Source organism: Anomalospiza imberbis, chromosome 8 (genome assembly GCF_031753505.1).
Source record: "Anomalospiza imberbis isolate Cuckoo-Finch-1a 21T00152 chromosome 8, ASM3175350v1, whole genome shotgun sequence".
Classification (NCBI taxonomy): Eukaryota; Metazoa; Chordata; class Aves; order Passeriformes; family Viduidae; genus Anomalospiza; species Anomalospiza imberbis.
Window position 1 is genome coordinate 4,166,499 of NC_089688.1, and position 26,555 is coordinate 4,193,053.

Below are 26,555 nucleotides of genomic sequence, written 5' to 3' on the forward strand. Positions count from 1 at the left end.
ACATAAAGCTAAGCCTCAAAGTCAATACTGCAGATCTGGGAACTGGCAGCTCTTTGGGGCAGTACTAAACCCCAAAAAACCTTTGCAGATAAAGCACAGCATAAAAGGCTTTTTCTGGGTTCAGCATCACATAATTAATTTCAGCAGAAATTTGGTTTAATGTAAAAAAGGATGAATTTTATCCAGATGGCACCTCCCTGCATAAGGGTACAGATGTGACTCACAAACAGAAGTGCTCCCATTCCAGAAAAACTTTATTCCACATGTTCTTCCTCCCTTCCTGCCCAAGCATAACTTGACAAAGTCAAAAATTCAGCCCTTAGGAGAAACTATTTCTGCTCCCAGCCATTTTTTAGCCCCCTATTTATCCAGAAAAGCTCAAGCCCTGGAATTATTCCCCATGCAGAGACTGCACCCAGTTGTCCAAGAGTTAAAGCTCTGTCATGGCCCTGTAATATTTTATAAACTCCATCACAGCAGCTGGAAAATTTCAACTTTCTGGGCAAAACAAATCATGATTGAAAACTGAGCAATCCTCATTTCCACCATCCACTCACTCCCTACCTGCTCCAAATATTATTCAAGCTGGGCTCTTCAGCACTCCTTGGTTTTCGAGTATAAACAGAGATGAGGAAGTGTGGCAAAGCTTATCAAACAAAGCCCCCAGTATCAAACAAATAATAATTGGCTGGAATATTTTCCTACTGAGAGGTAAATTGTTATTGGAGTCCATCAACCTCAGGTTTACAGAGGCATGAAAAGAGAGGCAGCCTTGCAAGATTATTATTTTATGAGCATGTAAGAGGTAAAAGATGAGTTTATTGAGCTACCACGGGTTTCTTTGCTTTGATAGTTCCTTTAAATTCAATTTTTAAAGAGGTTTAAATTTAGAACAAAAAAACCCAACAAACGGAACACATTTTACTATAGGAAATGAAGACTTTGGGGCAGAAATTTTCAGGAAATTATCAATTCAGATGAGTGCAATGGATAAGAATGAATTTTATTGGATGTGTTTAGTCAACAGCTTTGCAAAACACCGAGTGCTGGCCTGGATGTGCCAAGGAATCCAGTCCTGGCAGCAGTGACCTGCTGTAGGATCTTGCTCTTAGGAAAAACATCTGGTGAGACCTTTTGGCCCACTTAAAGTCTGTAAAAGGTTCCCCCATGCATTAGAAGAAGATTAAATTCTTTTTCCCACCTTCCAGAGCCAGCCTATTTCTTTTCTGGATGTTGGAGAACCCCAAGCAGCTGGGGAATGAAGAAAATCTACACAGAGACTGCATGAAGTGAATTTATAGAAACCCAAAGTAGTTTGGATTGGGAGGGACCTTAAAACCCATCCCATTACATGATGGGCAGTGATTTTCTGGTTGGATCTCAAGGAATACTCACATGGTGCTGTCTCCAAGCTCCTCATAGAGGTTGTTGGCCGCGGCTCCAGCTGGTTTTCCTGCTGGCAGAGCCATCTGGATCCTCGCAGTCTTGGCACACTCAGCCTGTCGCCTTTGGAGAGCCACGGGGGGAAGGAGAAACGCTCATCAGGAACACCCCAAAACGTGCCCCAAAGCAAGCCCAAATGTGAGGTTTTCTATGTTTTTGCCCTGTGGTTAATAAACATCCCTGGATTTTGTCTTCATCAAAGTAACAACACGATTATCCTCTCCTGGATTTTTCAGCTCCCGGTTGTTCTGTTTTGGTGGAATCCCAAAGCTTCTCAGATCCCAGAATGGTTTGGGTTGGGAGGGACCTTAAAGTCCATCCGGTGTCACCCCTTGCCCTGGGCAGGGACACCTTCCACTGTCCCAGGCTGCTCCAAGCCCCAAAGTCCAACCTGGCCTTGGGCACTGCCAGGGATCCAGGGGCAGCCACAGCTGCTCTGGGCACCCTGTGCCAGGGCCTGCCCACCCTCCCAGGGAATTCCTTCCCAAAATCCCATCTAAATCGATTTCTTTCAGTTTGATGCCACTCCCCCTTGACCACTCACAACTTGTTTTTTCTTAATGGAGTTGGCTGGGAAATTTTTGTTCAATAATGTTTTTTCCTGAAAATAAATTCTTAAAAAAAAAATATTAGAATTTTTTATATGGAGTAAAATCACTGTGGAAAAAAAATCTGTTCCTGTCTAGAAAACAAAGCTCCTCCTTTGGGGAGCACCACCATGGTGATGTGGCTGATATACCCCAAAGACACCAAGCAGCCATAAAAATAAATCACTTTTAAACTTATCACAGCAGGAGTTCAGGAGCAAATTGACTATAGGAATTTAAAAAAACCCTTATAGTTCATAAATGTTGAGAACAAAATTTGTCAGTATTCCTGTGCAAGCTGGAAGAAACAAAGTTGGAAATAAATACTTACTCTTTGAATCTGTTTGGTTGCAAAAAAAGAGATAAAAAGAAAGGTTAAATAAATTCTGCTTCCAACAACTGCCCATAACAGTGACTGTAACAGGAGCAATAAACTACAGGCTACTTAATTATTCCACACATCAAATTCCAGAATTAACGACTTGTTTCAAGAATCAGAACTTCCAGAGCTGAACAGCATTTGGCTGCTATTTTTGATCCCCTGGAAACAATTCTGTAGTCAGCAGAAATACGAATTACAGCAGGGAATGAAAACAAGACACGAAAACATGAATATTTCTCCTGTTTTTTCTTTAGCAGGCACATTTTTAGACTTGTCTCTTTATATTGAATCATTTTATATAACAATATAAACAATATAATTATTATTTTATTTATATTTTCTCATTTTAGCATATTTAAAAGCTGTATTATATAAAATATTTTTAATAATGAAGGAGCATAATTTTTGGTTATTATTTAGAAAATGCCATTCCTTTGTGATTAGTAAATAATAAATCATTTATAAGTACCTTACAGGTTTGTGCTGGATACTGGATTTCAAAGGAGTCATTTTTAGATTTATTATTAAAGAAATATTTTAGGAAAAATACCGAGATTCCTTTGGAAAAGGAGTGAAAAAGGCTGGAATGCAAAAACAAACCACAAGGCTCGGAATTTTAATTTACCTCTAAAATTCCTTTCATTTTCTTTGTCACTCTTCAAAAAAATACAATTTATTTGCAAGGGGCTGCTATAAATCCCACTCCAAGTCAGATTTCTATATTGGGAAAATGGGATTTTTGGATGAAATTAATTTAAGCAGATTCCTGAGAGCTCCTAAAAGAGATTGATGATGTTTAGATAATCTAACAGATGCCAAGGAAAAATGAGGCTGCTTCATTTCTTTAAGGAATCTGCAATTCAGATAACAGCCACCAATTAATTGCAAGATGATCTGGCTCATGGAAGCAACTTTTCCATAGAATTCTGGGGAAGGAAGTTTGGGAATGATCTGCCATCCCAATGGTGCAGAATTTGGTCAAGCTCTTCCAAACTTCTTTAAAAGTTTTTTTTTCTTCACCCAAAATGGAGAAAAGGGGATGTGAATATAATCATTAATTAAAGAATAAATCAGTGAATAAATGGATTTATAAATCTGTGAACCGGAATATAATGTATACGTAAATTTATGAATGTAATTTTTAATTAGAGAATAAATTTATGAATATATAGCTATATGTCTATCTAAATAAATAAATGAATAGATATGGAGCCTTTAAGTCCAAATGCAGCAATTTTAAATATGAGCAGACCTGAAAATTTTCATTGAAAGGAACTTGTTGCAGATGTTGATTTGAATTAATTTATCAGCCAATTACTGGAATCTCTTCAGTGTATAACAGGCAAGAGGAAATATCAAAAAGTATCTCCGATGTTGCCCTACAATGGCAGAAAACCAACTCTCCAGGAAACATTTGCAATTAAGAAGCTCAGGGAAAAATATTTTAGGATTTAAGCAAAAACATTGGAATCCTCTAATTTGATTTTTGATTCATTTCTTGAAAAAGCACCTTTTACTTCAATCTTTTTTTTTTTTTTTTGGTATGGAATTCAGCTCTGAATCTTCACTTCTGTGTCCAACACTTGGGTTTTGAGCTGGTGTTTTGGCACAAAAATCCTGCACTGTGTTAGGAAACCCAGGATGCACTTCCTGTGTTCATCATACCAAGCATTGAGCAACCCTTGTGGTGAGAAGGGGATTAAACCCAGAAATTAATTTATATACTAGAAATCTAGTTAATATATACAAAATATTCTAGAAACAGGCAATAATAAATAGAAATTATTCTCGAAAAGATGAATAACCGTCGAAGCGGCTCCACTATGAAATGCAGCACCTCTACTATGACGTTACAAGCCCTGGGAGAGGAGGAGAAGGAGGGTACTCACTGCCGGTAGCTGACCATGACGATGAGGATGGCTGGCATGCAGCACAGGATGATGATGATAGCCAGGGCCAGCAGTGCGCCCTCCGTGTAGCCCACAGCCTGCGCCTGCTTCTTCACGTTGGCCACCACGTCCGGCGTGCGGATCTCCAGGATTCGCCCGCCCTGGCCCAGGTAGGGCTGGAACTCCTTGTTGATATCCAGAAGTTTGCCATCCAGGAACCTTCAATGGTGCAAAAACACCCCACTGTTAGGGCCAAGTTTGTGAAAAGAGTTTTAATTAGGGCAGATAAATAGCCCAATAAAGCACATACGTCGTCTTTGTGGGCTTTGGAATAGTGGCAATTCCCTGTAATCCCAGTGCTAGGGACAATTCCAATGTACTTAACACCAGGACACAGTTTAAACACCGAAAAGGAGGGCTGAGGTGAGCTCATCCTGGTTTCCAGGAGCACAGATTTCTCGCTGGCATCACAAAGGCCTTGCTTTATGCTCTTCCTTCTCTGCTTTGATCCCAAGGATCAACCAATCCTTCCTGAACACATCCCTAAGGACCACTCTGCCCAAAAGATCACCAAGGCAGTGGCAGAGTCACCATCCCTGGAAGTGTTCAAAAACCCTGTGGATGTGGCACTTGGGGACATGGGGCAGTGGTGGCCTTGGCAGTGCTGGGGATGTTGGATTTGATGACCTCAGATGTCTTTTCCACCCTTAATGATTCCATGGTTGCTGTTACCCTAAAATCAGGCAATTTTTAGAGGATTTGCTGAGCTCCTTAGGGAAATTCTTTGGCTGGTTGGACAAAAATACATTGTCCAAGGCTTTAACTTCTAAAGGAAAATAAAAATCCTTGGATCACTCCAGAAGTGAAGACTGCGTGTCTCACAAGCTGTCGAGCTCCAAAGTCCAAAGTAGGAGATGTGTTAGGATGGAGGATCCTAAAAGGTGGGAGCTATAGCAGAATTCCAGATCCTTACACATACAGTGGTTCTCCTGGAGAAAGATTAAGGGGAAAAACCCTCCAGAAAATGTCAAATAAAAAAACAACAAAAAACTTCTGTAAGAATTTTTGTGTATAAACTCTAAATGTCTAAAGAAAGCCAGAGATAGCTTTGATTTCCTTACTCTGATCACGAGACAGAAATTCCACTCCTCAAAGACCTTTCTTCAAGGGTGGTAATTTCTTACAATTGACTCCCCTCAGATTAATTTCCTGATAAATCCTTGTAGCAGTTCTTGTCCCTGTTTTTTTTTTTTTTTTTTCATTATTTTGGAATTTTAGGGAGAATCCACTCTGCTCTGGGTGTGTAATGGATGAACTGGATCTTGTCACAGGCAGAACAGCTTGTCCTCAATGATGAATTTGGGCTGGTTTCATGATACTGAGGGCAAAAAAGCTGCTCACCCCCACCCTAACAAAGGTGTCTGGAATAATTCCCATTCCTGACGTCTTCCACAAACCATTTCCTTGGTACTTGATAAAAAAATCCCTTTTCCAACCTAAATGATGGCATAAAGTGGACATAAACATTCTCTTGCTGCTCACTAGATGTCACTGGTGCATGTCCCACATCCTTTGAGCTGGCAAAAGCCTTCCCAGCAGGACACATTAAATCCCTGTATGATTTTAACCATCTCCCCGTTGAAATTCCGCTGGCATTTTCCCGACAGAGCCTTTTTAACAGGTTCGTAACTCAGCCGTGAGCGTTTACTCCGTGATGGAACCTGACACGTTGTGCAGGAGCTTCACACAGTTTCTTTTAACAGGGGACATTTTCCACTTAATTTATGCAGGAGGAATTTGCTGCATTCAACTGGTTTTTATGCTCCAATAAATCAAAGCCTCTTCCCTTTAAAAGATAGGAAAGAGGCTGAACGTTTCAGTCTGGGAAATTGTCTGAGTGGCTTCAGAGTCCTTTAGGGTTTGTAGAAGAGGGAGAACATAGTGAAGTACAGGTGCTATTCAGACCCATTTTTTGGGGTGTAATCAAATTAGGAGCAAAAATCAGAGGAGGAGTGGCTGAGGGAGCTGGGAAGGGGCTCAGCCTGGAGAAAAGGAGGCTCAGGGGGGACCTTGTGGCTCTGCACAACTCCTGACAGGAGGGGACAGCCAGGGGGGTCGGGCTCTGCTGCCAGGGAACAGGGACAGGCCAAGAGGAAACAGCCTCGAGCTGTGCCAGGGGAGGCTCAGCTTGGACAGCAGCAGGAATTTCTGCATGGAAAGGGTGCTCAGGCCTTGGCAAGGGCTGCCCAGGGAGCTTTGGAGTGCCCATCCCTGGAGGTCTTCCATAAATGTGTGGATGTGAGGACATGGTTTAGTGGTGCGCTTGGAAATGCTGGGTTAAGTGTTGGAGCTGATGAGCTCAGAGGTTCTTTCCAATCTGGATGACTCTGTTTTATGAGATCCTTGATTAATAAAAACTTCAGTAATCAACCATAACAATCTGAAGGAAAATACAGATCTCTCGTTGTGTATCAGTTTTACAAAGTACAGGACAAGAAAAATTCTGCATATCTTGAGAGATACCGGTTTTACCCCCTGGCACTAGCTGCTACATCCATGACTTCTAAATCATGCCTTGGTTTTCCAGGCAAACATTTCCCTGGAATTATTTTGGGATTTATATTATGGATTACGGGACCTTCATGCTTTGGTTCAGTGGGGTTTGCTTCTCATGGTGACAACTGTGACTGTTCAGCTGCTGCTTGGTGAGCTGCTGTGTCCACCCCCTTCTCCCAGCTCCAGCTGCTTTGGGTTTGGATCCCTGACTCCTGTATCCCTGCAGTTCTCCACCTGCTGTTCCACTTCATCCTCAATTCCCCTCGCATTCGACCTTCAGAAATAATTGTTTTCAAACAGTGACAGGTTCACAAGAAATTCCGTTAAATCAGAGCCTCCACTCTGGTTTAGAAGCAGGAACACAGCAGGTGTTCCCAAAAAAGCCCATTCTGGAAAAGCCACAGGTATCTTCCAATACACAATCATTTGGTGAGCTGTATAAAAATCCCAGCTGGCAGAAGTCACTAATTCTGTGCTGTTGTTGAAATTGTTGATTGAACACTTGGAAAATCACCTGTGGGAATTTATCTTCCTTAATGGTAATTAAATATTTCGGTAAACCATTTAATTTTTAATTACATAGGATTTTTTTTAAATTTATTTTTTAGTAAAACAGGATGTTCTGTTTCTTTCGGACTTATTAACATTTCTCCCATCATATCCAGTTAATGAAATGATCCTTTCTCCCCCAGTCCCTTTTCTATCAGATCCAGAGCAGACTCTTGGCTGGCAGAAGGGTGGTTGGGACTCGTGGCTTCCCACTGAGGGGACAACCACTGCTAAAGTGTCCTCTGACTATGGCAGGAAGAACCCAGAGCCATCTCTCTGAAATCCAACTCCCAGGAGGGACCTTTATCTTTTTAGGAGGTTAAAATCTTTGTGGATTTGGGTATATCCCTGGCCCAAATATCCTGAGGTTCTCCCACTTTCCAGTGAAAACTTGGGAACTCCCCCTGCAAAACTCGCTCTCCTTACTGCAGTGAGCTGACAGCCACTCGCCTCTACCCTAAAGTCAAGGAAGCATTCCCTGGGATTTTGCTGATTTAAATACTTAAAAGCTTTTGAAGAGAAGTAAAAAAGCGCCTAAAAAGCTGAATTTGCAGGCACAGGGAGCATTTTAATGAAGTTGTTTCTCAGATGAATCCCCCTTCCCTTGCTGTTGGAAAATCTGATTTTTAACCCATCTTAACTCTATTCTGCTCTGGATACTTCACTAGACAGCTGAACATCCCTAAAAAAGATATTCCAATATTTTGAAAGGGTGCCAAAATGAAGAGGGACATTTTCTTCTGACCATGAAGAGAGTCTGCAAAGGGAAAAGTTTATTTTTCCTGAAATTCAAAGAGCCAACTGCCTCCCTGTTCAGATAACAGCTGATTTTCATATCCTGATAGTAGTGGATTTACTGAGAGTTTTCCAAAGGGAGGAGGGAAAGGGTCAGAATCTTGAATAAAACTGGGAAAAGATCACAATGACTCTTCTGGGAATGACCAATACTGGAAAAGTGACCACAAACCCCCACTGAGTATCACTGAGGCCTGAAAAGACTGAAAGACCATGGGGATACTTAAAAACAAATATCAGGAGAAGAAAGGAGGCTCTATTGATACCCTCCTGAAAGCTAATAACTATTGCTATTAATTATATTTAATATACATTTTTATATAAAATATTTATTTTTGTATATTCCTACTTCAGAAAAATGATGCTGGGAGACTGGAGTGGGTTCAGAGAAAACTTCAAGTATTAAAAGAATAAAAACATAGCCCAGAGCAGAACTTCTCAAGAATAAAAATACAGAGGATGATGTGAACATGAGCCTAGACCTTGGTGGGACCCAGAAATTAAAAGCACCAATGGCTGCTTTAATTTAGCACAAGAAATTATAATAAAACTGAGCCTGGAAAAATGAAAAAAATGAAAAAAAGAAAAAAGGCCTAATTTTTCACAGGGAATTAGCCTGCAATAACAACCCCCAAGCTGTAGTTCATTGGATTGGCTGGTGAAGTTGCTTTGCTGACAGGTATGTTCAGAATTAATTTGGAGAGGTCCCACTTGCTCAGACTGATCCCAGTGATCTTTCCTAGCCTACAAGATCTGAATATCTGCAGAAATTTCCTATGCTGCCATTCACCTACACACCACCAAGAGCTCAGGAGAAGCAGCCCTTTTCCAACCTTATTTCCCTGCTGTGGTTTGCAGCCTTTTCCTGCCAGGCTGCTGAGGATGTGCTCAGCACAGGGAGAGCCTGGTGAAGCTCTCACCAAGAGAAAAACCAACACCAAGGTGGAACACGTGCAAAAAATAAACAAACCAAAAAAGGTTGTTTTTTTCTTTAGAATAAGAACCTGATTTGCATTTTGAAGAGCCTGATCTCCTGTGTGGAGGTGTGCACTGGGTCATGTCCCAGTTTGTGTTTTACATGAGGTGCAAACCACCTCTGCTCCTTCCCTTCCCTTGAAAAATGGATTCAAGCTTTAAATAGAAACTGTGGGAAGCCTGAAGGTCAACACTGCAGCACCAAAGCCTGAAGATCACACAGGACCTTGCGTACATACGAAGGAAATTCCTTGAAGGAATTTCAGTAGGAGGCTCCTCCACAGGGTGGACAGAACCCATTACAAGCTGTCATGGTGACAATGTCTAAATGATATGGTTTGGGACAGTTTAGCCCAAGGCACTGGACTGAACTAGGAAGTGGCAAATTCCCAAGGTATCCATAGGGGATATCCACATAGCAGCTGTTTCAATGGATTTTTCTGTTCCTGTTACGCTGAACCGGTTTCTAACAGACCAACAGATTCCCAAACAATCCATGGAAACAGAGAGAGATCAATAAAACAAACACTCACTTAAAAAGTTCGTTCCTCATGATGGCTCTGTTGGTTTGTGGGTCGATGGCATAGACCATAAGGTCGGACTTGGTGTAATCCTCCTCAGAATATCCATCTCCAAACCTCCGTGCTCCGATGGATTCCACCACGACCGTCGCCCCTGGAATCTGGTCTTGGACGTAGCGTTCCAAAATCCTAAAGGGAAGAGGGAGCTGGAAAGCTGCAGTGATTGATTTGTGCCGCTCACCACTGACCCCAGCCCAAATGAGGTACTGATAGGCAAAACCCATAGGATGAGAAGGATTTTGACCTTCAGAGCACTTTTAAATAGGAATTGCTGCTCCACATAACCTCTGAAATGCTGAACTCCTGAGAAAAGCTCAGCAATGCTTGGGGAGGTCTTCAGAAATTGTGTCCTTAAGTTCAGCTCTTTGTATTTATGACTCCAGCTGAGTTTTAAATGGCTCACGGGAATCATCACCTTATTTCACACAAAATCCCCCTGTCAGCCTTTTATTAAGTTATATGATTCCAGCACTTCCATTCCAGCCTTCCACAGGGTGCATTCCATAAATTTTCACCCAGAGAAACAACCACTTGAACAGTTTTTGGTGGGATATTTCATCCAGGCCTCAGATATCACACAACATTTCTGGGGCTGCAATACCTGCTGCTCCAAAAGGCACCAGGTTTTACAGGCAGGAGGAAATTGGAATATTGGGCTGACACTTTTACCACAGGAAATAAAATCAAATAAACTGCAGCAGGATTCCACAAGCAGGGGAAAGAAAGGCTGACAGAATTTAGAGGTAACAACAATAACAACAAAAACAACAACAACACCCAGACTTGCTAATGGTTGATGAGGTTTCCAACGCAGGACCAAGAAAGGTTCACTCAAAGCCCACTGAGAGTTTTATAAACAAAGGCATAAATGCAAATACCATCAACTCTGAGTAAAAAAAAAAGGAGGGAGAAATAAACCAGAGCATTTGGAAATGGAAAAGTTCCATCTGAACTTACAAGAAAATATAGAATTTCCTGGGGTAATTGATACGATCAGAAAATCAAAAAAGCAATAGCTGAGTTGGGAGGCAAAATCAGGGGAACTCCAGGGAATGTGTGGCCTGATCCATCAAGGATGCACCAGGGTCTGGATGAAGACATATCTCCCACAAAAAAGGACATCAGTGACTTTAAGGTGTCACTTGTTCAACACAAAATCTTCTGTAGTTGCTGATGTTACATTTTTTGCTGTTGTATTTTTTTTTCCTGACACAAGATTTTCAGCAGCTCCTGATTTTTCAAGACTTCTGATTCACATTTATCCAAAGAACATCTCTTCTCTTTGTTTGGAAATTTAGTGTGCCCTTAAAACCCGTTGTAAGCTTTTAAGCTTTTTTATAAGATTTTGAAAAATTCAAGTATGTCAGAGCCAGGTCATACCTGAGGAGTGAATATATGGAATTACTGCAGAGAAAATAGGGATACAGATTGGCTGACACAGTGCTTGTGGAGTGCTGTCCTCTAAACAAGCTCTCCTGTTGTTTGCAGATATGGAGAACTCTGCTTATCTCTGCTTCTGGCATGCTCTGCACTGGCAGCCAAGGTGAGAACCTGTCACAGACACCTCAGCAATAATTCCCCCAGGAAAAACCTGACAGGACCAATCTGAGATATGGAGATTACTAAAAAACCCCACCAAACATGATGGAAGTGTAAATGGCTAAAAAGAAACCACAACCATTCCAAGATGGGTGTTTGGCACAAGGTATCAGGTAGAACAAATGTGTAAAGGACTTGCCTCCATAACTAGCATTCAATTTTGCTGCAGGAGGAGATGCTTTTCATGGAATCACAGAATTCCAGAATCCAGCCTGTGCCTGATGCCCACCTTGTCCCCAGCCCAGAGCACTGAGTGCCACCTCCAGCCCTCCCTTGGACACCTGCAGGGATGGGCACTCCAAAGCTCCCTGGGCAGCCCCTGCCAAGGCCTGAGCACCCTTTCCATGTAGAAATTCCTGCTGCTGTCCAAGCTGAGCGTCCCCCGGCACAGCTTGAGGCCGTTTCCCCTTGGTCTGTCCCTGTTTCCTTGTACAGAACTCTTATTACACCCAAGACAGAAGTGCTCCATCAGGTTGGAAAGTTATAATGGGGGATCACTTCTGGCAGAATCAGTAACAACATTCCCTTTCCTCAGTAATTCCTGGCATCCTGCTGGAATTCATTGCATTGGAGAATATCTTTGTCTAAAACATTGTTAAAACTGAAGAACAAACAGAATGTTTGGGAAAGGGATGGAAGGACAGGACAGAGGGAATGGCTTCCCACTGCCAGAGGGCAGGGATGGATGGGATATTGGGAATCAGGAATTGTTCCCTGGGAGGGTGGGCAGGCCCTGGCACAGGGTGCTCAGAGCAGCTGTGGCTGTCCCTGGATCCCTGGCAGTGCCCAAGGCCAGGTTGGACTTTGGGGCTTGGAGCCACCTGGGACAGTGGAAGGTGTCCCTGCCATGGCAGGGCTGGTATGAGATGGGTGTGGAGGTCCCTTCCAACCCAAGCCAGTCTGGAATTCTGTGATATCACTTCCTGAGAAATGGGTACATTGCAGCCATTGGCTACACTGACATTGCAGGAAACCCCACAAAGTCCAGCAGAATGGCAGCAGTGTTCAATTTGAAACACACAAATTGCATGTTTAGCTTAAAACAGAGAATAAAATCACACTGAAGACTGAAAAGCTGCGGTTAAAGAATTCAGTTAAAAATAGGGCATTTCCCTATAGAGCTGTTTGAAAAATCCTTCAGCTGAATTTGTGATGCTGAAAACACTGTAGTGTTTTAGAACTCCTCTGGAAATGGCCACTTGCTTGCAGTGGTACTCACAAAAGACAATTTATTTTAGATTCCTGCTATTAAATTACAACAGTGACCGCAGCTGTGCTGTATGGATCAGCAGAATTCAAATTAAAATTAGTCTGTTAATTGTTAATCCCACAAGGCTCATTCCCATTCCCCCAAGTGGTGTGTAAGAGGTGGAAGCAGGAGCAGAACAGGTAAAGAGCCTTTCCAACTGCTCCAAGTCCACAGGAGCTGCTCAGTACTGAGGGAAATGCCTCCCAATGCATCCCCATTAGCACAGCTCTCCCAGTTCCCAGCAGTGACACTGGACAAGAGGAGTTGCTCTGTTATTGAGGGATCCTGAGGCTCAAAGTTCCCTGAAAATCCTGAGGTGATTTTTTTTTTTCATTTTTAGATGCAAAATAAATGGAAAGGCAAAATAATATAGGGGTGTTGATCTGCTGAGCTGTCCATTGGCTAGGGAATTCTGCCCCATGAAGTCCCAGAATAATTTAGGTTGGAAGTGACCTCAAAACCCATCCAGTGCCACCCCTGCCATGGGCAGGGACACCTTCCACTGTCCCAGGCTGCTCCAAGCCCCAAAGTCCAACCTGGCCTTGGGCACTGCCAGGGATCCAGGGGCAGCCACAGCTTCTCTGGGCACCCTGTGCCAGGGCCTGCCCACCCTCCCAGGGAGCAATTCCTGATTCCCAATATCCCATCCATCCCTGCCCTCTGGCAGTGGGAAGCCATTCTCTGTGTCCTGGCACTTCCCAATTTTGTGAAAATCCCATCTCCAGCCATCTTGCACATCCCCTGTAGGTACTGGAAAGGGGCTTTCAGAACATTCCTGAACTGGTCCTTCCTGGAACATCCCTGAAAGCAGCAGATCAAACCCCAAAATCTGGGATAAAGTACCACATTCCCAGCCTGCACTCACTGCCATGTCCATGTGTTTAAATCCACACCTGAGGTTGCTGTATCCCCTTCCAGGCAGACAAGACCCTGGAGAACACAGGATTAAATTTAGGGGTTCACCCTGGCATCACTGCAAGAAGTTCTTTAGGAATTTAACAACCTATTGTGGCTTTGCAGCACATAAAACATTTTAAGAAATGGAAAGAAAAAAAGCCCCCAAACATTCTTTCAGGACTCAGATTAGCAAAGACTTGGAGTGAGCAGTGTTGAAGATTCAATATCATGCATAATGTTGGCCAAAATTCTATTTCTCAAAAATAACATGGTGCAATAATAATGATAAATTTGTATTCTAGGTGCTTGAAAACAAAAATTTGGCAACCACGCAGAGCTGAGAGCATCCAGCCCCCACCATCAGCATCAATACACACTTTTCAAGCGCTTTAATTAACTCCTCAATGCTGCTCCACTTCAGCCAAATTCTGGCTGTGTGGAGTCTTTGTGGGGTTAATAATTGACAATGAAACCACTGGATTTTCAACTGGACTTTCCTAAAGAGACAAGGACCAATTCCAGCCCCTCTGGTGCAGTCAGTGATAGAATTGAGGAGATACACTGGAGCCCCAGCTCCCAGATTCCTTATCACAACATAAATAGAGCTCAAGGAAGGGTCTGCTCATCCTGTGGTGTCTAGGGTTTATTCCAAGCCCAAAAACATCACTTTTTTTATAAAACAGCCTTTTACAAAGGCTATTTTTCTATCACACCTGTGTCCAGCAGGAAGGAGCAGCACAGAGACAATTCCCTTGGCATAGAATAACATATATAATATTTCATAGTAATATTATTAATAGTATTTAGAAAACAACCCAGAGCCAATGCCTTCATACCCACTCATCCTAATCCTATAAAAGCAGAGAATTAAGGTTGGAAAAGGCTTTTAAGATTCAAGTCTCACTGTTACCCCAGCACCACTACAAGCAGACTGGTTTGCACACCAGAAAGGAAATTTGCTTTCTCACACACTGCTGCAGTTGCTTTCCTTCCCTTTTGCTCATCCTGTAAAATCCTGCCTTCCAAAACCCCTACACCCACTCCAACTTTTTATTTCAGCCTCATTTGTCCTGGTTGCTGAAGGAACATTGCGCTCATCCAAAGAATAATACTCAGAGACATCTCCCCTCTGACCCCGAGGACAATCTCCAGATCTCAGCACAAAAGGGCTTTTCCTGCAATTGTCAGCAATTCCTGGGGAAAGGAGGAGTTTACAGCTTTATCCACTGCATTAAGAGAGCTTTGGAGAGATCCATTAGCACAAGAACCCCGGGAGTTACGGAGAGCAGGAGCTCGCTGAACCAGGGCTTCCCAGCTGCCAGGGCCAGCAGCAAGTGGAAAAGCTGGAGTTGTAGAAGCTTGGGTCTCTATTACCCAACTTAATAAAGGTGGCCTGCAGTTATTAATCATCCTGATTGCTCAGGAGGGAGGGTGGAACAGGCTCTGTGAACACTGCACCAAGCCCTGGGACGCTTTCCCAGCAAAGCCAGACTGGCTGGACATGAAACAGGAGACAGCCAGTTGGTGGCAAATGTCCCATAATCTGTTTATTTCATCAGATTTTATCTAATTCAATCAATTCTGTTACTATCTAATCTATTCCTTTTCCAAGTTTGCAATTTAATTTGGAATAAAACATTACAGTGTGAAGAAGTGACAAAGAAAAAGGGGAGGGGAGGTGGAGTGGAGGCACAGGAGCAAAGTGACTCCAAACTGTTCCTGTCAGAGAGGTAAAGGGTGAAGTACAAAGCAGATACAGCTGGACCTGTGACTCAGGAACCTCTCATGAAGGGCAGGAAACCAAGTGCCACCTGTGGAAAGGGCTCAAGGGCAAGGTCACTGCCACCACCCCAACGGGCAAACAGTCCAGTCACCTGTAATTAGATTTAATTAAGTAATTATCTGGCAAAAATCTTACAGTGAGCATGGGAATGTGACTTCTCCTGTGGGAAGAGTAACAAGACTGAGTGATTTATACCCTGCAGCTGAGACGCGCTCAATTTTTACCAGTTCAGGGACTGAGGAGAAGAAAAAACACAACTGCAGGGAAATCATCCACGTCTGAAACACTTCCCTGAACTGCATGTTCCAGCTCCCAGATATAAAATTTATTGTCTCATATACTATGATTAGACATAAAATCTTATGTGATGCACAATGTACATGTGCTGTATATTATGATCTATAATTTACAGCAGTATTTACTGCTGTAGTATTTTATAACATCTCTTTTAAGTGCAGCACAGTTTCTGTGCATTAAGTAGAGTTCCTTTGAAGAATGATGGCAGTCAGCTTTAGATATGCAAACCATTAAGTTGGAAGGTTCAACGTTTATATTCCAAAAAAACTCCCTCAACAATAACTCCAAGAATCAGCACTTGATTCTACATTTGGATTGTCAGGGAAAAGCCTGCCTGGCCACTTCTGCATTGTGTTAGAGGGTTTCAGCATGGATCTTCTTTACCTGGGGAACTGCCCCATTCTTTTCAGAACATAAAACTGACTGAGAAAAGCATGGCTGAAGTGAGGGGAGAAAGCCTGGAGAGCTGCACCAGGGGATCCTGATATCCCAGGGGCAGCAGCAGAGCATTGGCAGCAGGACAGGGAGGGATCCTGGCCCTGTGGGCAGCCCTGGAGGCACCTCTGGAGTGCTGTGTCCAGCTCTGGAGGCTCAGCACAGCAGGGCCAGGAGCTGCCGGAGCTGAGCAAGGGCCTGGAGCATCTGGGTGCCCAGGGAAGGCTGAGGGAGCTGGGGCTGCTCAGCCTGGAGAGGAGCCCCAGCTGAGAGGGGCCCTCAGGCCTGGCTGTCCCTGTGTGCAGGGAGGGGCAGAGCAGGGCCCAGGCTCTGCTCCGGGGCCAGCAATGGCACCAGAGCCACGGGCAGGGCCTGAGCCCAGCAATTCCCCCTGCACAGGAGGCACAACTTCTTCCCTGGGCAGAGCCCAGCCCTGAGCACATTGTGCACAGAGCCTGGGGGCTCTCCTCCCTGGGGCTGTGCAGAGCTGTGTGCACACAGGGCTGTGCCCTGAGCTCTGGGATGGCCCTGCTGGAGCAGGGAGGTGCCACCAGGTGCCCATGAGCTCCTTCAGCCTCAGCCACCCTGTGACTCTCTGTATTTGATCCAAACTCTCATTTTCAGTCGCTCCACTATTCCAGTTCGGAGGAATTGATGTGATATCTATACAGGAGTGTACAGAGGAATTTATTTTCCAAGACAGTTCTCTTCCCTGCAGGATGGAAGAAACTCAGATCTCTCTTGGCTGTCTGGCTTATCTGACTTTAGGCAGAGCTTTAAGTGCTGACCACGTGAAAACCAAGGAATTAAATGCTCTGAGAACCACTTTGGCTGTTTTATTTCAGGAGTGGTATTTGATGATGCCTCTGGCTTGCCTCCAACAGAGTATATGCTATGATTCCATGAAATGCTGTTCCTTGCCCAACAAACAAGCATTCCCCTAAACTTCCATATTTCAAGAACACTCCATCATCTGTCTCCACCAAGTTTTCTGAAGAAGAGGAGCACACACTGAATTTTCCATGAAGCCTCAGCCTATTTTCTCTGCCCCTCTTGCAGCAGACAGAAATGGGTCTGTCTGTACAGCCATAATTAAGGTGAGCAAGAGAAATGGCAAATGGGACATTGATGTGCAGCCCAGAGAATATGAGAAGCTTGATTAAATTAAAGCAGTTGGAGGAAAACACTGAATGACTGCAAAAGATCCTACTGGAACTCTCAGGGAAGACAAGTCCATTGTATTCCTCAAAAAACTCCTAAGCCAAATATTGATGCTTTAAATCTCCTCTTCCCTGCTTTGCTCCCTTTGTATGGACCATTAACTCCCACCCATCTCTGGCTGTGCTGAGTGTGGAAAAACTGAATTATATAATTCTTAGCACCTCATAACTCCTCTTGAAAATGACAAAACCTGGTATAACTTCTTCTCCAAAGTTATTTAAACCGCTATTTATTTTATTGTGAAAAATCACTCTAATTCTACAAATGACTCCTGTACCCCCCACCCTAACATTCCCCATCACCAACTCTTGGCTAAATGTTCTATTTTCAGGGATTAATATTTGCCAAAATGAGAGGAGAAAGAGCTGAGTAGCCTGTGTAGTGACTAATTTAATTCACAGATCACAGAATGGTTTATGCTGGGAAGGGATCTTAAGGATCATCTTGTTCCAACTCCCCTGCCACAGGCAGGGACACATCCCACTAGACAGGGCTGATGATAGTCTTTTTCTCTGTTAATTAATTATACATTCGATTTTATGAATTACTGCATTATTTGAAGTGGCAAAACTACTTCAGTCTGAGATTCCAAATAATTTGTTTTCCCTTTGCCTGTGGTTGCACACACAAAAAAAAAAAATCACAAATTCTTATTTTATTTTTATGGGCTGCACTAATTATTAAACCTGTATAAAAACAGGGAGAAGGTGATCTTTTAAATTTAGGAGAAAAACATGAGAAATTTGAAGAGCGTGGTGAAATAAATAGATTTCTCTGTGAAATAGACCTTTGTACACAGCTGCAAAATTATTTTTGAGATATTTGTTTTCTGCAAATATTTTCAGGAATGAATGGGCCAATTTTAAAATAAATTGATGTGATTCTTCTGGCAAAGGCTGTCCTTAAAAACCTCTTCTTAGAAGAGAATTTTCCAGCTACACTGATCTGCCCATGGTGTTTGTGAAGGTAAAGACTTCCCAAGATGATTTGGAGAACTCAAAACCTGATAATATTGTGGGTTTTTTTTTAATTTGTTAAAAGCTTTGTTTAAAGCTTTGTTCTCAGTCCAAAGCTTTGTTCAATGTGAAATTCAGAATCACAGAAAGCTTTGGGTTAGAAGTGATCTCCAAGGCCAACAAGTCCAACCATCAACCACCACCACCCTGCTCACCACTAACCCATGTCCTTATCTGCCATTTCCACATGGTTTTGAATACTTCCAGGCATGGGGACTCAACACTTGCCTGGACAGCCCTTTCCAATGCTGAAACCACCCTGTCCATGAAGAAATTCTCCCTAAAATCCCATCTAAACCTCCCCTGGTGCAGCCTGAGGCTGTTTCCTCTCCTTCTGTCCCTTGTTACCTGAAAAAGGGCCTGACCCCACCTCAGTAGAGCCTCCTTTTAGGAAGTTATTCCTATTTCTAGGTAATACCTCCTTTTAGGAAATGATTCATATTTATTGGCAATCCCTCCTTTCAGGAAGTTATTCCTATTTCTAGGTAATACCTCCCTTCAGGAGGTTATTCCTGCTTCTAGGCAATCCCTCCTTTTAGGAAATTATTCCTATTTATAGGCAATCCCTCCCTTCAGGAGGTTATTCCTGCTTCTAGACAATCTCTCCTTTTAGGAAGTTATTCCTAAAAGTGATTCCTGGTTCCAGGAAGTGCAGTCCCTGTGAGTTCAGCCTGAAAAACTTTTTTGGTGGTTCTGACATTCAAATCTCTCAGAGCCAAAACACACCTGGTCCAAAACAAAGGGAGAAAAGGGGAATGTATCCCAAATCTCCGGGAGCAAATCCATCAGGAATTTTTCCTAGCCCAGTGAAGATGTGAGGCACTCAGAGACTTTTCCAATGACTGGTTGGACCACCAACTCCAAGGTATTTCAAGTTCTATGGACAACAACAAGCAGGATGGACCAGACCCGTGGGAAATGCCACACATCACTGATTGAAATGACAAAAGAAAAAGGACAAAGATTGGTTATGGACTATTTCCTACAGCATTTTCTATCCCATATTGGCTAATTCCATGACAGCAAATAGAGAAAATTGTCTCTGTGCTACAAAAAGAAGCCAGAAGTGCAAACCTGACCCTTGGAAGCTGCTGCTGATGTGGTGCCTGGGGACTCTTATTTACCAGATTAAAAAAACTCCCTCACTCCCTGATCCATCCAATCCCAAAGCCAGTGATTTGTCTGATATTTGGAGAGGAAATAAATGGATTACCCAATGAGTTGGTCTTTGTTTTGCTCCACGAGGGTGGGAGGAATGTTGGAGACAATCACTTGCATGTCCAACTGATTGACCACAGAGACCTGGAAAGAAAAGAGGAAAATTTGATTGGCACTGCCAGGCACAGCCCCCTCCCATCCAACACCAGTGGAAAAATTCCTTTCCTGCCTCCATACCACGCCCTGATATCCACATTTCTCTTTTTAATTCCAAATAGGAGAGCTGGGAAATCTTGCAGCCAAAGCCCATAAACATCAAAGATTTAACTGGAATTGTAATTCCAGGTCTGCATCAGAATTATGGATTTTTAAGGTGGGGACAGCAAAAGCTGCCCTTAGTTTAGATTTGACTTAGAGAATCTCAGATCTCCCATGGGCTGTATTCAAAATTACTTCTGAGCATTTGGGTGGTTTGGATGCCAGGAAAATCCTCCCTTGGAGCCATGCAATGTACACCAAGGGAAATGGAAATACGGGATTAATTCCACAAAATCAATGCTACTTTGTTAGAAAATCAGGAAGGAAATTGTTCATTTACATTGAAGCAATCAGTGAGAGGTTTTGTTGTAATCTCCAATTGTTTAAGCTTCTCCCTCTATCATAAAATTGCACATTTTACAACTGAGTTTTTCCTTAAAAAAAAAAAAGAAAAACAAAGCAGGAAAAAAATACTTCTAATCCACTCAATACTTGTGTGCTTTGTTGGAATCAAATTAAATTTCAGTTTTCCACTGAAGTATGGAGTAACCTCAGAGCAAATATCTGGCAATTATTGTTTTTTACTATGAACCCAACATCACTCCAATCCTGTGGAGGATTCTGGAGGAAAATATGGAAAACTAGGCCAATGTTAAAGCTGATAAATTTAAAAATCAAGGGTTAGTCGATTCTAAAAGAAATAAACAAGCCCTGATTTTCCAAAGAGGAGCCCTGGAAGCACAGCAGCAGAAAAACCTAAATGTGCTTCCACATCAAACACTGATTCACCAGCTTTGAAGCTTAATTCAACTTTAAATATTTAAATGTTCTTGAAATGTCATCAGATGCCCTGATCAGCACGTACAGGCTTCTGTGTAAGAAACACAGAATTATAATGAGCTCCAAATAAAAATCATGCAACGGAACTGGAAAGCAATGATTACTTTAATAGAATTAATTACATTAGCCAATTCAAGCAACCACTGTGCACCCAGGAACTGAAAACAGCGTAAATGCAACACCAAAAACAAAGGCAGTAATTCTTTTAATGTGGAAGAAATCGCAATTATCATCACTTGTTCATGTACAAAACCAGGGATAAACACACATTCATGACAAGTTATAGGAAACCAAGGGTGTTGGACAAAAATCAAGCGACATTTGAGGTTTCCATGGTAACATTAACTTGCTTGTTTTCCCCATTTGTAAAGGCAAGCAAAGCAGAAAATTGTTGGTAACCTCTAGCCCACGAGTGATATCCCTTTGATCCCAAGCTTCGCTCATTAGGCACTTCCCAATTTTTAAATCCAGCAAGGCAGAGCCTAAAAAGACTCTTGATTGTGATATGGCACCAATGGATTCCTGGGAGTAGCTGGGACCTGAATGAGGAGGGGCCTTGAAACCTCCTCAACCCCCAACAAACATTTGATTAAAGTTGATATCTATGACATCATGAAGATGATATCCATGATCTCAAATAATGATAGTGAATATCCACTACTGACCCTTCCTCAGCACCTTTAGGTGCTTCCTTGCAGCAAACTAATTTTAAAATGTAATTCTTGTATCTCTTCCATCTCACGGATGCTGAGAAGGAAAACTCAACCACATGGAAACAAACTGTCAAGCCACAGGAGTCTGACTTGAGCCATCCTGGTGTCCTTTCCATGGATTGTCCCCACCAGCATGAAGATCTTTGACCAGGGGATTTGGCAGATCGTACTTCTTCCAGAGCTGTGCCAGGCTCTGGGGAAGCACCTTGGTCCCAGCTCTGGAGGACACCTTGCTCTGCTCAGCTTCTTCCCAGCATTGTCCCTCTGGTGGTGACCTGCCTCTTCTCCCCAGACCTCCTCTCAGTGCAGTCTTCCCCCATATCTTATTCTTTTGCATGGGAGCAATTAAATTAATTTCTCTGTTGTCTGTGCACTTTATAAGCTGCTTTTGAAAGCAATAACATCTGAGAGCCTGAGCCCCCGACCCCATAGCAGGAAAATCCTGTTAAAATCATGGGAAAGGATCTCAGTGTATGGATCACACTTGATGCATAAAATCAAAGAATCCCAGAATGGCCTGGGGGGAAGGGACTCAGTCCATCCTGTTCCACCCCTGCCATGTGCAGGGACACCTTCCACTGTCCCAGGCTGCTCCAAGCACCATCCAACCTGGCCTTGGACACTGCCAGGGATCCAGGGGCAGCCACAGCTGCTCTGGGCACCCTGTGCCAGGGCCTGCCCACCCTCCCAGGGAGCAATTCCTGATTCCCAATATCCCATCCAGCCCTGCTCTCTGGCAGTGGGAAGCCATTCCCCATGTCCTGGCACTCCATCCCTTGAAAATTGTCTCTTTGTATTTCTTGCCAGCTCCCTCAGGCTCTGCAAGGTCACAATTTGGTCCCCCCAAAGCTTCTTGTCTCCAGGTGAACAATCCCATCTCTCCCAGCCTTTCCTCCCAGCAGAGCTGCTCCATCCCTCTGCTCATCCTGGTGCCCCCTCTGGACTCCCTCCAACAGGTCCATGTGCCAGAGTTCTAGGAGGGATGGGGTCAGTCTGGAATTGTATCTCCAGCTCCTCCAAGTTTCCAGGCCTTGCTCAAAGCAACTGGGTGCACTGTTCATCACTCAGGCAGACATCAGAAAGAAACCTCTATAAATTAATGAGACATGCTTCACTTTCTAATGTTCATGTCAATTCCTTCTGGCTATATTTTAATATCCCATTAGTGCCTAAATTACCTGAGAATGCCCCATCATTTTGGGAGGTCAAGCATGAGAGTGTAATCTTTTATGTTTACTTGGTGAACTCCTGTAGAACTCACCACACCAAGGATTCTGGCTCTCATCTGTATCCTTTGACACTGTTCCCATGAAGTGGATAATGCACTCCATCCCTTTCACATTATGCTAATATTGAGCCAATCCATCAAGTTTATAGGCTTTAAGGAAATTTAGCTTGGATGGTTTCAGTGCCTGCACTAAGTCAATGTTCTTTGAACAGCACAAAACAATGAGCCTGACACCTAAAGATGGTGCCAGTTCTGAAATGCTGCTTTCTCAGGGACTGAAAAGTTCATTCTCAGCCCAAAATTATTCCTTAACTTAAGCAACTAAGACAAATTGGACATGACCAGCAGGGACATAGAATCATAGAATCATGGAATGGTTTGGGTTGGAAGGGACCTTAAAGCCCATCCAGTGCCACTCCTGCCACGGGCAGGGACACCTTCCACCATCCCAGGCCCTATCCAGTCTGGCCTTGGGCACTGCCAGGGATCCAGGGGCAGCTACAGCTGCTCTGGACATCCTGGTCCATCCTGATGCCAGGCCTGCCCACCCTCCCAGGGAACAATTCCTTCCCAATATCCCATCCATCCCTATCCTCTGGCAGTGGGAAGCCATTCCTCACTGTCCTGGCACTACAGGTCCTTGTCCAAAGTCTCTCTCCCTGTTTCTTGTAGCTTTTTCAGGTCCTGGAAGACCTCAATGAGGTCACCCCAAAGCTTCTCCTCTCCAGGCTGAGAAATCCCAGCTGTCCCAGTCTTTCCTCCCAGCAGAGCTGCTCCATCCCTCTGCTCATCCTGGTGCCTCCTCTGGACTCCCTCTAACATGTCACAAAATCATTTCGTTTAAGAAACTAAAAGCTTTATTCCAGTGCCATCAAAAAATTAAGCACAAGCACTTTATGGCTTTTCTCTAGGTCTGCCTGGAATTAAGCTTTCTGCAGTGTTTGAATTTTATCAGGAATTATTCCATAATAATCATCCCTGGCTAATACTTACGAGCACTTCTGCTTTGCTGCTCAGTCCTTTGCCGTAATCGTCAGTAGCAATGACCTGGAACTTGAAATAGGATCTCCTCATGTTTTTGAAGAGCATGGCAGTCTTGATCAGCCCCGTGTAAGCCTCGATCACAAAGCCTTCCTTGCCATCCTTGATGGGGGGAATGATGAGCCTGTATTGCATGGCACTGTAATTCCCAGTGTCCTTATCATCAGCCTAATAGGGAAAACAAAACAAGCAGAGGCAAACAAGGTAAATATTCATGGAAGGAGTCATTAACCTTGTCCTTTAAATGAAGTTACATGTTGGCCCAGCAAATTTCTGCCACTCTGACATTTAAAACATTAGCTCCCAGAGCACAGATATGGCTGCTACTTTAAATGCTTCATTTAACTTTGCTGCACTCAGTTTTGCTTTTCCAGCAATTTCTTCCTCCTCTGTTGGCATTAAACTGCTCCAGAAGAAAGAAAGAAAAATTAAAAAGTAGAAAAACATAAGTTGACTTTCAAGTCTGCAACAATACCTAAGAACTACTAAATTCTGAGAAACCTCCACTGCCACATTCTCATTGAAAAGGAATTATCAAAAAAAAAAAATCTCAGCAACTTGTGCACAGACTTGCACAAGAATGTCTTTCATATTAGAGATATTCTGATGGAGCACAGGTATTTTTGGTGTAATCAAATAATTTTTTATTAAAATAAGGAAGGATTGAGTGGCATTGCTGCAGTAGTGCCCAGGGACCTGCTGGGCACCCCAGTTCAGGACACAGAGCTGCCTTGGCACCATTGCTGAACTGGATCAGGATGCAGAGCTGGCATCAACCAGGCAGCCCCAGGAATTGTTATTCCACCTTCTCTGCTCCTGCCAACCCTGTGTAGCCCCATCCTGGCCTCTCCAGCCCCATTATTTTGCTCCTGTTCAACCTGTATCCAGAGGGAAGTGTTTCCAAGGACCCCGACAGAGCTTTCCCGGGGCTCCTTCCAGGGATCAGTGAGGTGGGAGCTAATTAATGCCTGAGCACTCATTAGTCTTGGTCACGGCCTCAGCATCTGGGATACTTCAGGATCTATCATCAGGTTTTTATGGAAATATTGGCACTGCTCCTGAGGCCTATTGCTTAAGCTAATGCTGGAATAAAAAACAGCCTCAACTTTGAAAAGGTGCACGTAAAATTAATGGAAAATCCATAGTATGCCACAACTTAAGAATGAAAAATAATAAGGGTTTGTGTCAGCATGAAGAGTTCATACAATCATGGAATATCCTGAGCTGGAAGGGATTCACAGGGATCACTGATCCAACCCCTGGCCCTGCACAGACCCCCCAAAAACCCCACCCTGGGAATCCCTGGAGAGGTGTCCCAACCCTCCTGGAGCTCTGGCAGCCTCAGGGCTGTGCCCATTCCCTGGGGAGCCTGGGCAGTGCCAGCACCCTCTGGGGGAAGACCCTTTCCCTGATCTCCAGCCTGACCCAGCTCCAGCTGTTCCCTGGGGTCCTGTCTCTGCTCACAGAGAGCAGAGCTGTTTATGAGACACCACAGCTACTAAAAGAGAATTATCTCTGCAAGGTCATTAAGCCTTCAACAGGGGGCCATTAATCATCATTAATTGGTTCCTCACCAGCACTGAACAAGTTGTATATGGTGGAAATCGTCCCTTCTGTTTTTTTTTTTTTTTATTTTCAGATAATTTTTCAGGGAATACCAGCACCAGATAAGTGATCCAGGTACTCAAAGCTGTGTATGCTCCATGCTACTCCATCTCCTATCAGCCCAGATTCCCAGACAGAACCATCCAGTACTTAATGGATAATACCCAGACTGGTTTAGCTGGAAAGAGCAAGTTTCATTTAGAACAGCGCAAAAGATTAGCTCCTGGAATGACACTGGCTGTCACTTGTCATGGTCACACAACGGGTTAAATTCCTACCCTCTCTCAATATTTTGCTTTCTTCTAAATTCACAAAGCTTCATTTGGCTCGACTACCAAAAGCATAAATATAAAATATGTTGTTTTTGTTCTCCAGCTCTGTAGTTCTTTTTAAGGCTTTTAAAACTGAGAATGCTGCTTCCTGGCTGAGCTCAAACTCCTTTATTAGCAACTTTAGGAAAGAAGGGAAGGTTAAAAAGCTTTCTGAAATTTACTGTTCTGTCAAAAAAGTAAAGATATCAGTGGGCTTTTCCAGAGCATTCCAGCTTTCCAACTGGCACGGGGAAATACAACCCCACAACATCCCAGAGCCAACAGATGGGAGCTTGACAGGTGGAGAGTCAGGAAAATTGTTGGTTTTCCACATAAATAAATTGCTGAAGGAAGAAATGCATGTGAAAACACGCTATGTCATAGATTCACGGAATTTTTAAGGTTGGAAAACATCTCCAAGATCACCCCAGGCAGCCCATTAAACCACATTGTGCAGTGTCACATCCACTCATTCCTGAACACTTCCCAGGCTCGTGGCTCCACCATTCCCTGGGCAGCCCCCTTCCAATGCTCTGCCACCCCTTCATGAAGAAACATTTCCTAATATCACACAAGGAATATTCAGCTCAAGGAAGTGGCTGGAGAGAAACACCAGGTTGATGTTTGGATGGTGAGAAACAAAGACAAAAATTAAAGCAGCACCTCAGTTGTACATGGAGTGCCAGGACACAGGGAATGGCTTACCACTGCCAGAGGGCAGGGATGGATGGGATTTTGGGAATTAGGAATTGTTCCCTGGGAGGGTGGGCAGGCCCTGGCACAGGGTGCCCAGAGCAGCTGTGGCTGGCCCTGCATCCCTGGCAGTGTCCAAGGCCAGGCTGGACAGGGCTTGGAGTAGCCTGGGACAGTGGAAGGTGTCCCTGCTATGGCAGGGGATGGACTGGATGGGATTTAATGTCCCTTCCAACCCAAACCACTCTGGGATTCCAGGGTAAGTTCAGCTCATACAACACAGCTCAGGTTAAAGCCATGACCAATCCAGAAAAGTCCTGCCTGGCCAAGCCCTCTGGTTTATCCACACTCAGCTTTGCAAGTTGGTAATGGAGCTGGGGGCAGGGGAAAAAAAAAACCAGAATTCCTGTAACCCCACACGGCACATGAGGGACCCAGCAGCAGCCACAGGAAT

The 26,555-nt window shown here is 43.7% G+C and overlaps 1 protein-coding gene across 26 annotated transcripts in view; it reads right to left on the minus strand.

Moving 5' to 3' along the window:
- Positions 1–26,555, minus strand: part of PCDH15 (protocadherin related 15) — a 626,487-nt gene that overhangs the window by 17,499 nt on the left and 582,433 nt on the right. For all 26 annotated transcript variants that reach the window (XM_068197049.1, XM_068197046.1, XM_068197047.1 and 23 more), the window contains 5 exons: positions 23,445–23,660; positions 19,468–19,556; positions 9,710–9,886; positions 4,302–4,520; positions 1,396–1,506 (listed from right to left, as the gene is read on the minus strand). In XM_068197049.1, the coding sequence (XP_068053150.1) occupies positions 1,396–1,506; positions 4,302–4,520; positions 9,710–9,886; positions 19,468–19,556; positions 23,445–23,660 (812 nt within the window). The remainder of the gene's footprint in view (positions 1–1,395; positions 1,507–4,301; positions 4,521–9,709; positions 9,887–19,467; positions 19,557–23,444; positions 23,661–26,555) is intronic.